The sequence below is a fragment of the Engraulis encrasicolus genome, chromosome 11, assembly GCF_034702125.1.
Source record: "Engraulis encrasicolus isolate BLACKSEA-1 chromosome 11, IST_EnEncr_1.0, whole genome shotgun sequence".
In the NCBI taxonomy this organism is placed as follows: domain Eukaryota; kingdom Metazoa; phylum Chordata; class Actinopteri; order Clupeiformes; family Engraulidae; genus Engraulis; species Engraulis encrasicolus.
Window position 1 is genome coordinate 17579194 of NC_085867.1, and position 13621 is coordinate 17592814.

Below are 13621 nucleotides of genomic sequence, written 5' to 3' on the forward strand. Positions count from 1 at the left end.
GAGTAGGATCAGGCTGGTGGTGTGGGTGGCCAGTAGAAACAACGCTTCGCTCTAGAGCTCTATAAAAATCCGACATCATCACACCGAGGGGCAGAGCTATATCTCGAAGAATGTTTCTACTTTCACGCGGAATTGTAGTGTCGAATGCACTGTGTGCTAGCACTGTCCAGGTAATCAATCGAGGTATGCTTTGTGCTTGAAAGGGATTTCAGTAAATCTTTAGGCTGCGTCGCATAATTACTGTCTGTTCTGAAGTTAGCATAACTTGGGTTCGTTTGGCTAGCACTGCATTCATTCACTGTCAGCGGTCAGTGGGCTACATGACATTGGGCAGTGATAAAGCAGTTGGATTCGGTATCTTTAACTATTGCAAAGAGAATGTTTCATGTTCCACCCACGTTGATATAATCGATGCATCACTGATTACTGGTCATGCTAATAGGCTGATGTTGTTCTCCGTCCAAGGATTTTCTCGCCCCACAATATTGACATTGGATGTTGTTTGCTTTGGCAACACAACTTACCTCACACATGCTTGGGTCTTATTGACCTAATGTAGAAAGTAAAGCCATCGCATGCAACCACATCACAGGTGCCACTATGAATAATGCATTCTAGTAGTAATCATGTAATGCGTGTTTCACTGTGTGTGTGTGTGTGTGCGCGCGCCGCGCCTGCGTGTGTGTTCAAATCAGACCAGGGATTCTTGAGACAAAACATGTCCGGGATATAAAACACATGTTTGTGCCTAAAATGTAATTAAAAATTGCAACAAAATTATCTGGAATGATAGAAGAAGAATTTTTGTACCATAAAATATGATTTCATGTTTATATAGTTTTATTTGTTTAATCGTATGTTGTAGTGTGTCATCAGTAGGCATACCTTCAAAACCCCATGTCCGAAAGCAGGATTTAGAATTTGACAATACCATAATAATTGGTTAAAATGAAATGTAACAAACATCATAGCTTCTGTCATCAAGTATTTTGGATAATTAATCAAACTACATGTATGTACAATGTTTTATAAACCTTTTTATATAGTTTTTAAACTATTGAACATGTGTCCGGACTTTTTTTTTTTTAAAATACAAAAAAATCTACCTTTATTGTGGTCAGCTCACACTCTGGTACTACTTCCTGTTTGGTATACATGCCATGGAGACCTGTTAAGGCCTGTTAAGGTCTCATTTAACATTTGATTTTATCAATGCATCTTTAGGAAGACTATACCTATGTCACAATCATATTGTGTCAACACCATAATGCATAAAAATGAAGGTTATTTCAGTATTTTGTATAATAAAAGCTTAGAATAACTTTATTGGCAAGTCCTTAAGCAACTGCTGATGTACCAGATGATTTCTGTTAGAAAATCACGTGTTATTATGAAAAGTATTGATTTGTCAACTCCGTAAGAGACATGCAAAATCTTATGGAGTTGACAAATTCACCAAAAACTGCTCAATGTGCTAATATGATATTCTTTTCAAACATAGAAACAGGAGGAAATGTTATTTTAGGATAAGTTATTATATGTAGATTAATGTGCATATAATGCATATAACTACATAATTTTTTCGATATATGGACAAAAAAGTTTAATTCAAAACAAATAAACTTTTTAAAAAGAGAAGCTGAATAATGTAACAAAACTACAAAATAAACTGTGAAAAAACATTTTGCACTAGGCCTAAATAGGCTCCAAAAATCAGACCAGTTTGTCAACTCCGTCAGTTTTTCTGTCAACTCCGTAAGATTTTTCTCAACACTTTCAGGTGTTTTTGTAATATTTTTGGGGAAAAGCTAATTCTTTAATCATATTTTTTTGTTTAGGCAATAACGGGTCATTAGATCTATACCACCATGTATCTTAACCACTTAAGGTGTTTTCCTCATGGTTGCAAACTCGAACTCTGTGTGTTAATAACAGTCTTAAATTAAAATTTAAATATATATATTACATATTATTGTACATCAAAGTAACTAAGTATCATTACAATACAAATCAGAGCTAAAGATTCTTGTTGGACTATTATGATAATTAAATTATGTACTTTTCTTGTGTCTGACGGAGTTGGCGAAAATCTAGGTGTGAAGGTAAACGTGTTAATTTGTTAAAAATTTACCTGGAGCCTGTATTTTTACTAGAGATGCACCGGATCCTGATTTTTAAGGATCCTGCCAGATACCGGATCCACTGCTTAAGATCCTGCCGGATCTGGAACCGGATACCGGATCTTACGAAAGGGTTGAAACACATAGCCTACTCGCACACGTGGGCCCTTTTTATCATGTTGGCTCAAACTATTTTGACTGAAAAGCCTCGGCCACCGGATCCTGGATCCTGGAATCGGATCCGGATCCTGTGAAAAACCCCATTACCCTGCCGGATCCGGAACCGGATCTTGGATCCGGTGCATCTCTAATTTTTACATGCCTGAAAACTACACATATTTATCTACATGAATATATAACCATCAACAACATATTCTGCCTTTTCAAAATCAGGTTTTCAAAACGTGCTTTGTCCCATCTCTCAAGAATCCCTGAGAACCTTAAATCAATGTAGGCCCTCATAATTCAGACAAGAATTGCCGGTAGCTATGGTACTCCACCTGACCTCTGCTGTATGGTTTGTTTCACATTTGACAAGCCTCCTGACTGTCCGACCAAAATTTCATTTGAGCATTGTTAGATGGGCTACTCATGCTCAATACTACTTACTTTAATACTTTTCCCCTTTAAAGTCAACTCATCTCTGGAATGGTTCATATGTATCATTTTGAGATTCAAGAGTTTATTGTCATTGAATGCAATGAATGTGTAAGGAGAAACACTGTGTTTCAAGTAGTAGTAGGCTACCCTATTCAAAGTGCTTGACCCCCTTATAAATTGTTAAGTAAATTAATAAAGAAAAACAATAAGTGAGATCCTCTCCCCACAATTCAAGGTTAATTCCAGTGCTGTTATTTTTCTTTTAAAGGTAACAATTCCCATCATTTGAAGTAACCTAATTTAAGAATATGACATCACCATGATATAAACGTGTGTTATTGGTTATTTATGGAGTACAATTTAATTCAGTCATATTCTTATGCTTTGACACATCATATATTGTGTTTTATGTACAACTGGAGTCATCTGACTTTGCATCGTAAAAAGAAATGAACCACACACATTCACCTGGATACTTTACTTTGCTTACTTACCGTTATTTTTCAGGACATTTATTTACATTCATACATGTAAATATGACAGATTATAACACAGAGACTGATTTCCATCTGGTGTCCTAAATAGGGCACATTATGGACACAATAGGATATTATACTCAAAAAGACTGTTAGAATAGGCAGGCCTTCTTTATTATTCTGTTGCTCAGTTATTAAAACCAAAACTGATATGAGTGTATAACTTCTCATGAGAATTGTCATTGTCCTCCTTTTTTCTTAAGCACCCTTCAGGCAGCTGTATGGCTCTGGCTCCCCCCTTGAGAGTGACTATGACAGGTTGTACCCCGGCCACATCCCCACCAGCCCTGTCCAGAAGGCCCTGTTAGCAGTGGGGTCTGGAGTGGCGGCTCTACAGGACCCTTACAGACATGGTAACACCAAAGATCTTAGATTCAACACTCTCTGGTAACATAGTGGTGATGTGAGCTTATGAAGTTTTGTATTCATAGGGATCCTTAATCACAAGTGTAAAGGCTTACTGCATTCATTATAATAATAATAATAAACTTTATTTAACATACTCAGAGTCCAGATAAGTTACATTGAAAGACATACACACACACACACACACGGTACACTAAAAATGTGTAAACGAGTTTTAAAACATTCAAACATGAAGCTTGCTACCAACGCAGTCAGAGTTTGGCCAACACGGTATGTCATATTAAAACAGATGATATGAGCTTCTCTATTTCACTTGTTCAGACATGAAAGCGAACGAACCTGCATGCATCATTTTTCAAGCTGCATCGCTTTCAAGTCTCTTGATTTTCATTTTCCATTCGTTGCCCATGGCCATCATCTTGAATTTCAGGTACCATGTGTTATTCATGTGGCAACTATTCATTTGGCCTTATCCACTAAGTCTAGTCGTTGACTCGTGGTGTTGTCAGTAATGGCTCGGTTTTCACAGCTGGGAGTACACTAGTATATGTCGTAGTATTTTACTCAAACACAAAAATCACATATTTGTAAAATCGTAGTGACAACTTACAAATTTTGCTGAAGTTATAAAACACAATTTTGTGTGGTCAAAATCTTCAAATAGGAGGGTTGTGTGTTAAATTGTCTCTTTGACAACCCTTTTTAGACATGGTTGCGGTTCTGGGTGAGACAACAGGCCACCTGGCTCTGGTCCGGTTACGTGATCGCATGAGGAATGACCCCGAGGGATACACCATCCTCACGTATGAACCTGCTGCCTCTACTCTGTTATTCCTGTGAATGGACAACATGTTTTTTTAACTAGGGATGCACCAATGTGAAAATGTTGGTCGATACTGATATTCATATTACTGTTATGGCCGATAATCAATATAAACCGATATGTAATTTATTTATTTTTAAATTTGAGAACACCGACTGAAAATATTCACCTAATATTTTTTTTTTAATCTCTTCTTTTATTCTCAAAACATGTTTCAACTCATGAATAAAACAAAACTAGCCAACAATGTTACTTAAGAGCCTTCACAACAGAGGCCAGATTGGAACCAGAGTAGTGCGCCATTGTGCCCCCAGCAATGGATAGTATATTTTGTTAAACAAAGCATTTGGAAATCAATATTCGCATTTCCGAATATCATTTTATATCATCGGTTTCAGTCAGGCGCATTAAAGGGTCAAAAATGGAGACTGTGGGTCATAATTTCAGCTTAATACCCGATATAATACTCACATTTACACTGCAAATGATAAAGGAAGGCAGGTGGTGAAAAAAAGACAACACTCAAAAGAATGAAAAGATAGTTGAGTGTCTACATATTTTGGGTAATTTTATTGCTCTTTATGAGCAAATATGCTGTTTAAATGTTGTCAAAAGTCGAAAACAACAACTTAGATTCATTCCTCAGGTCAATATTGTATGGGAGAATGTGTTAATTTGTCTCTATATGTAGTTTACTTCAAAAGTTATGACCTATTCTCTGTCATTGTTTCAATCTGTTGGGTTCCTGCAATAAATGGTTAAAAATGAAGGTCAAGGGATATTATTTCAGCTTGGCACCTGTCAAATTACACTTCAAACACTTCAAAGATACAAAAAAATTAGGTGGAGTAAAAAAAGCCGGGGGGTGCGCGTGGACCCCCCTTTCCAACCCTACTATTATGTTTTTGTTCTTCAGAGAGCGACCCCGCATCCGCCTCTCCACCCTGGACCTGGCCCACATGGCTGCTCTTCCGGATGGCTCCTTTGGGCGGGAGTACCTCCGTTTCTTGGAGGAAAATGTAAGTGGCGGAGAAAACTGGGGAACTTTTTTCATTCAAGGGGCCACTTGAAATTCATCCTATAGGGCCGTAAAAGTCCTCCAAGGGTTGTACTATGAACACAAACCAGGATTTCTCCCTGCACTTTAGGCCTATATTGAAGGCAGCCTCCTTTAAAACAGACCCCACCTTCTCTAGGTCCCTGGAAATATTTTAATTGTATTGCAAAAGTAATTTATAAGATTCCTTTACAAAACATTTCATATTTCATGTGAAGCTGAATAACATTCAAATTGTATCCGGGGCCAGATAAACAGCCCTCAAGACATAGGCTCCACACCCCTGGTATACATGCCTCCTCACTCAATGCGGCCTTTAGATAAAACAGTGGGCCTAATTAAGAGAATAATGACCATGTTTTTTAAAACAACTACTGAATCAATCTGTTGCAATTATGTTGTTGGTCAATGGAGTATTGAGTATAGAGTATTCTATTCCTTCCAAACAATATGGGCAGTCAGTGAGCAACCAACTGCATCTCTAACTCTGCGAATTGGGAGTCAGATCCGTGGTCATGTGGTCCTCCGATTGTGGCGATGAAAAAACGTGGCCCTCCTCATCATAAAAGTTGCCCATCCCTGCGTTATATGAATGCAGACATTGTTGTCCTTTGACAGAGCAATGTACGTATGCTGTGGAGCAGCTCAATCAGCAGATCACCAGTCATCTTGCAGTGTTACCTTTCACTCGATAGCGGATGCAAATAAACTGTACAGTAGTTTTTTTTCCTGTAGTCTTTTTTATGGTCTATACCTGTTTACCTATACCTGTCTAAATATAGACTTAATTTGCATCCGCTATCGAGTGACGAGTGTGCCTGTGTTTTCATTAGTTAGCAGTAGCACGCTTATACTTTTTAGTTGATGCTGAAACACCATCTTCTACTGAAGATGCAGAAGCCTGCATTATTTTTGTGTACAGTTGCTATGGAAGCAGTAACCCAGCTTCTAGCTCCAAATAGACATCCAGTTGCCTGGAGATTAGCGTTCACACAAAGCATAAAACACAAAACAATTTTCATACCGGCTGAAAAATCGGCTTGTTAAGAGTAAACGGCTTGGCTTCAAGCTCCAGAAAGATTTTCAGTTTGTTACAACATCACTATGCTTTTTCAAACTCAACTCAGTGATTAACTAGAAAACTCATGTGGACAATTGTGCTTCTTTTTTATTGTTATTACTTCAGAGAGTAACTCCAGACACCAGAGCAGATGTGAAGTTTGTGGACAACGAGGAGCTAGCATATGTCATGCAGCGCTACCGTGAAGTCCACGACCTCCTGCACACACTCCTAGGGATGCCCACCAACATGCTGGGTAAGACTGGACTGAGGACACTACAGTAGAAGAGGCTGTGGAGTGTATATTGCCACCAATTCCCCACAGTTTTTGGATAAGTACCAAAAATTTGTAATTACTGTACGTACAGTCCAGAAGCAGGCAGAGCGACGGAAGTCGGGGGCTGAAGGAAACTACAACCTGAGTGAATTTCAGGGGCTTAAGTAAATTGACTTGAGGGCAATGACACAATGTCCATATCTGGAATGTCCCAGATTAACAAACCAGAGCCAGAGCTAAATTAAACATGCCAATATCACATTGAGCATGAATGTGCTTTATTCGCACTCAATGTGATATTGGCACGTTTGATTCATGGCAAAACCTCTTCAGCAACTAAAGCTAACTAGCTAGCTTCGGTCATTTTCAGATGATATACAGTTAGGCTGTTAACACTGAAACAAACCAACAAGATAAAAACTATTAAAACACAGTTATTAAAAAAGGTGTTAAAAAAGTACTGTAGTGTCACCCAAAGCAAACAGTATAAACGTAAGATTGTGCAGATCAGTTTTGATTTTACAAATCATAATTAAGATATTTGGATACACTGTATAGTTTTTCCTGTCTTCAGCATTCCTGCAGTGTTTTTCAAGTGTGAGGACTCTTGGACTGGAAACTTGACGGTTTTCTCCCTAGCAATCTGTACGGCAACCATTGTTTTCTGCTTTGCTATGATGGCTCATAGTTTCTCCACCGTGATGTATGACTAAGGGGGAAAAAAGCAAGAAAGAATCTGTCACATACTTAGGTGACAGACAATGACTTCAATGTCACAATGACTTCACCATACAAGGCCATTTGCATAGCAACATATCAAGCATGGCCAATATAACAGCCAAGTTCCTGTAAGTATGTGCAATACAGTAGATACCAAACCCTTTAGAGAAGGCTTTGCCACAACATGTCACCCCATGAAAGGTGCGAGTTTGTCAGTGCGTTTACAGATAATACTTCGAAAACCGCAACGAATTGTCTTGAAATGAATAGATGAAATATGGTTGAAGATGTCGTTAAATACATGGCAACCCACAAAGTTCTAGTTGACTCATCTTGCGGCCAAGTGGTCTTTTTTGGTGTTTCATCTTGCAGCCTCCAGCATGCAAAGGTGGTCTTCAAGTAGTGGTGCTTCATGTCCTTAGCCCGCCTTCAAAATCGACTACATTGTTAAAATTTGGACCACACTTACGAAATGGTAGAAATAGAAGTCCAAAGTTCTAAGTTTTGTCTGCAACAAATCCAATGTGTTAAAAACAATAAGATTTGCAGTCAGAAATACTTAAAACTCTTTTCTCCCAAAAGTACTCTCATCCTAGCTGCACTAGAATCTGGTGTTTCTCAAAGAAATTACCCGTTGATTGTGTATGTTTTTGTAACTCTACAGTATTTTACAGAGTATGTATATCCCAAATGCGTATCGAAGTAGAAGTAGTCTGCACTGAAACTCCAATCGAGCACATGCCTGAAAAGAGGCCAACTGAGAACCGTGTTGTAACCCGTTCCCGCACCTAATGGCGAACCATCTGGCGTGTTCAGGCCTTAGATCTTATTTCAAGAAATAGACATTTTTAGCTGCAAAAATTGCTGTACTTTGGTCATACTAGTAAATATTGGTTCATTACTTTGATTACTTACATGTTGATGAAAAGATCGTATTTGGCAATAAGCAGCACAGGTGCAATGAACATGGTAGTTGCAATACCTACTCTGGCCACATCCTACACAGTACACCTTTAAAGAAAGTGTGCAGACTTATATTTCCTCATGCGTTTCTATATCTGCCATCTGTGCTCCAGGAGAGGTAGCGGTGAAGTGGTTCGAAGCAGCTCAGACGGGGCTGCCCATGTGCATCCTGGGAGCAGCCCTCGGCCCACTGCGGCTCTCCTCCAGGTGGGTCCCCTACTAGTGTATGGACACTATATATGTGCAAGTCATTTCTCCACATTCACATGCTTTCCTCCGTCTTTTGTCCTCTTTGACTTGGGTGAAGTCAGTTTTATATTGGACATTCATCTAACATTTGAGATAAAAATGTGGGGGGTGCTGTCGAGCAGCACACCAAGGCCCCGACCATGAATGAGCCCATCTACGTGTACTGTATGGGTCAATAATGTGTTTGTAGTAGCAGACGTCAGGTTGGTGCGTGCAACCATAGCTAGTGCCACCATTGTATGGATTAAATGATTGTTTTTGTTTTTACTGGATAATCTAACAAACATATTCATTGTTTGTACATTAATGACCAATTACTAATTAATTTATGGGCATTAGCTGTGCTTGTACGACCTGATGCTTCTACTAAAAAAAAATGTCATTGACCCGTATATGTGTATACGCTATGGGGAACAAAGTGTGAAACAGATGTGCAGATACAGGTGGGAAATCCAAAATAGTGATGAATACTGAACAGGAAGACAACATTTGTATTTAAAAACAATAGAGAGAAACAAAAAGGAGGAAGAGAGGCGGGCAAGGGCTATAAACACACTACGATGGGAAGAAGTAGAGATGCACAGCTGCTGTTATATTTTAACACCAACGCACATGAGTAGCAGTCATTTCTCAGCAGGCCTATTTATGATACGTCGCTCACTTTTATAATTAGCGTCCCAGACATGCACATTCACACATGCGCACACGCAGATACAAATGCACACACACACACACACACACTCCACATGCATGCACGTTCACACACATGCATGTACACAGAGTAATTCTTAACACACACACAGATTATACACAGACACATACACGTCCACCCACACAAATGCACACAGACAAAGGTGTATTATAGCTGAGATCCACCAGCTGTCATACAATCCCATTGTAGGTAGGACAAAAGGGAGGACAACCATGAGTGCAATATCATCTGCTCTGAGGCAACTAGGGAAAATGATCTAATTCTTCAGTGTCTACATCAACAGGAACAAAAAATGGTTTACAGCACATGACCTCCTTGCTTTTCTGTTAATAATTTAGGGGTAAAACGTATTTTCATAAAACAAATATGGCATCAGACAACTACATATCCACCTAAATGTTTTGAATAGTTAAATGATGCTTAAATAGTTGTGAATTATTCATGTAGAAAGGGGATACTGTCTCTCTCCGAGCTTGGGTGGAGCACAGAAGACATACAGTATACATAAGTCTTCACTGAGCGTAAATGTACAGGTACTTTCCCCATCTTTTTGTGTTTGTCAATTTTGCTCCATTTTCTACCATCCGTCTCCTGTTTGTCTGCTACATACATTTCCCTTTCCTGCTCGTAACACTTTCCTGCTCGTAACACTTTCCTGCTCGTAACACTTTCCTGCTCGTAACACTTTCCTGCTCGTAACACTTTCCTGCTCGTAACACTTTCCTGCTCGTAACACTTTCCTGCTCGTAACACTTTCCTGCTCGTAACACTTTCCTGCTCGTAACACTTTCCTGCTCGTAACACTTTCCTGCTCGTAACACTTTCCTGCTCGTAACACTTTCCTGCTCGTAACACTTTCCTGCTCGTAACACTTTCCTGCTCGTAACACTTTCCTGCTTTATCGAACACACACACCATAATGTCCTCCTTTATCGAACACACACACACACCATAACGTCCTGCTTTATCGAACACACACACACACCATAACGTCCTGCTTTATCGAACACACACACCATAATGTCCTCCTTTATCGAACACACACACACACCATAACGTCCTGCTTTATCGAACACACACACCATAACGTCCTGCTTTATCGAACACACACACACCATAACGTCCTGCTTTATCGAACACACACACCATAACGTCCTGCTTTATCGAACACACACACCATAACGTCCTGCTTTATCGAACACACACACCATAACGTCCTGCTTTATCGAACACACACACCATAACGTCCTGCTTTATCGAACACACACACCATAACGTCCTGCTTTATCGAACACACACACCATAACGTCCTGCTTTATCGAACACACACACCATAACGTCCTGCTTTATCGAACACACACACCATAACGTCCTGCTTTATCGAACACACACACCATAACGTCCTGCTTTATCGAACACACACACCATAACGTCCTGCTTTATCGAACACACACACCATAACGTCCTGCTTTATGGAACACACACACCATAACGTCCTGCTTTATCGAACACACACTCACACCATAACGTCCTGCTTTATCGAACACACACACACACCATAACGTCCTGCTTTATCGAACACACACACACACCATAACGTCCTGCTTTATCGAACACACACACACACCATAACTTCCTGCTTTATCGAACACACACACCATAATGTCCTGCTTTATCGAACACACACACCATAATGTCCTGCTTTATCGAACACACACACCATCGTCCTGCTTTATCGAACACACACACCATAACGTCCTGCTTTATCGAACACACACCATAACGTCCTGCTTTATCGAACACACACACACCATAACGTCTTGCTTTATCGAACACACACACCATAACGTCCTGCTTTATCGAACACACACACACACCATAACGTCCTGCTTTATCGAACACACACACACACCATAACGTCCTGCTTTATCGAACACAAACACCATAACGTCCTGCTTTATCGAACACACACACCATAACGTCCTGCTTTATCGAACACACACACCATTACGTCCTGCTTTATCGAACACACACACACACCATAACGTCCTGCTTTATCGAACACACACACCATAACGTCCTGCTTTATCGAACACACACACCATAACGTCCTGCTTTATCGAACACACACACACACACCATAACGTCCTGCTTTATCGAACACACACACCATAACGTCCTGCTTTATGGAACACACACACCATAACGTCCTGCTTTATCGAACACACACACCATGCAACATGACGTCCTCCACCTGTGCTTGTAGCCTTGTGCTTCGCTGACGCCACACCTCCGTGGAGACAACAGTAAAGTTTCCCCGCTGTCAGCCTAGCCACAACAACTTTTGGGGGACTTTTGCCCATTCAGCATTCCAACTGCAAATGAGAAAATGACTTTTGAATCACGCTTTTCTGAGATATTGAATTAAAGATCTGTCGTTGACGTCACCACAAGCACAAGGGAGGACGGGATTGAAGTTAATGGAAAGAACTCTCTCTCTCTCTCTCTCTCTCTCTCTCTCTCTCTCTCTCTCTCTCTCTCTCTTCCCATCTCTCTCTCTCTCTCTCTCTCTCTCTCTCTCTCTTCCCATCTCTCTCTCTCCCTCTGTCCATCAGTCGTCTGCAGACGTTGGCGATGTCTCTGGGTCCGTGGGCGCTGCGTAGTGGCAGCAGGTCTCGCTGTGTGTTGAGCATCTTCTACGAGAGGCGCTGGGACCAGAGTCTAGAGGAGCTGAGAGAGGAGCTGGGCATCGAACCACCGCCCATCTCCCTCACCACCACAGCTAAGAGCACGGACAGCACACTCAGTTGATGCTGGACTAGAATGAATATAAAGTTTAAGTGTATGTAAATATACTGTATGATAAGTCATGGGTGCGTCCTTCTGCGAGCAATGCTGACCTTAGCGTCTAGAGGAGCTGGGAGGCAATTTGGGAATGGAGCCACCGCCCATCACCCTTATCACCATGACTAAGAGGGAGAGTGTGTGTTTGAATACTTTATACTGTGTAAGCAAATGCATGTGTGTGCAATATGAGTTATGGATATCTTTTTAAGTCCAGTTGTCTGTGCCGGACGTCACTTACCACAGAATGATGTCTTTGCACTGAGTGGATGGAGATGAATCAATCTTCTACTCTACCTGACTGTGCGTGCGTGGGAGTTGATTAAAAGAAAAGCCACAGTGCGTCACAGCTAAAGGATGCTGTCTACCTGATGAAAACTACTGTACACCTGGCACATTGCCTGTCTGATTTGTTTGTCCCTATTGTTTTCCTTCCTTGTTCTTTGTTCCATCCTGTTGGGGGGAGAAGGGGTTTTCACACATTGACTGCCCGTCTGTTCCATTTCTAGTCTGTAGTTTACAGCTGTTGGACAACGTTATTGTGCTTGTTTTACGGTGCTTGGCCTTTGGGCTTAAAATGCATTCTCATCTAGTCACATGTATACAGGAAATACCGAATGACCCAGATGATGACAACCACATGACAAGTCACAATGGGCTCATTGCATGTGCTCTTAAAGAACTTGTTTGTTAAAACTTGTTTGTCAGTATGTGTGTGGGCCTTCAGGATATCTGGAACAAATTGTCATTTAATAAAAGGACATTTCAGCCATTGACTCTATTCTTGTCATTTACGCAACATTTTAATATCGTCGTTTCTTGGTCTCGATAACATATTCACTGAAAACTTGTCAGTTGGGTAAATTATTGTAAATAATCTATGATTCACTGATGTCATTGAAATTCATTCAAGAAAATCAGGTCAGGTTAGGTAGACCTATGAGGAAGGCCTCCTCCTCAGAACAATACATTACTCATGCTAAGATCTTTTCCTTGACAAAGGTTCCAGGATATTGATTTACCATGAGGATATGGAGATACAGTAATGAGTACAGTAGGATAAAGAGTGACTTTGCAGTTGGTCTGCCAACACTGAGATAGCAGTGCTAACGTCTGTTGTGTGGAGATTGGGGATGCCAGTTACCGGAAGGGAAGGGCAGAGATGTAATGGTTGATGGCGGGATAATAGAGTGCAAGGTGCTGTTAGGGTGCAGTTACTGGAGGAAGAATATGGTTGGTTTCTTGATTTGGTTATGACTAGGCTGTACCACTATTTCCGGGCGCCACCAACAGT

At 40.5% G+C, this 13621-nt stretch overlaps 1 protein-coding gene across 2 annotated transcripts in view; it reads left to right on the forward strand.

Annotated features, from left to right (window-relative positions):
• Positions 1-13099, forward strand: part of coq4 (coenzyme Q4 homolog (S. cerevisiae)) — a 29565-nt gene extending 16466 nt beyond the window's left edge. The window contains exons 1-7 of one of the 2 annotated variants that reach the window (XM_063210077.1): positions 9-183; positions 3460-3609; positions 4329-4425; positions 5362-5464; positions 6689-6818; positions 8636-8729; positions 12099-13099. In XM_063210077.1, the coding sequence (XP_063066147.1) occupies positions 111-183; positions 3460-3609; positions 4329-4425; positions 5362-5464; positions 6689-6818; positions 8636-8729; positions 12099-12294 (843 nt within the window). In that variant the 5' untranslated portion in view covers positions 9-110 and the 3' untranslated portion in view covers positions 12295-13099. Of the gene's footprint in view, positions 1-8; positions 184-3459; positions 3610-4328; positions 4426-5361; positions 5465-6688; positions 6819-8635; positions 8730-12098 lie in introns of those variants that run through there. The other variant, XM_063210076.1, reaches the window with a different exon arrangement.
• Positions 13100-13621: the final 522 nt, after the last annotated feature.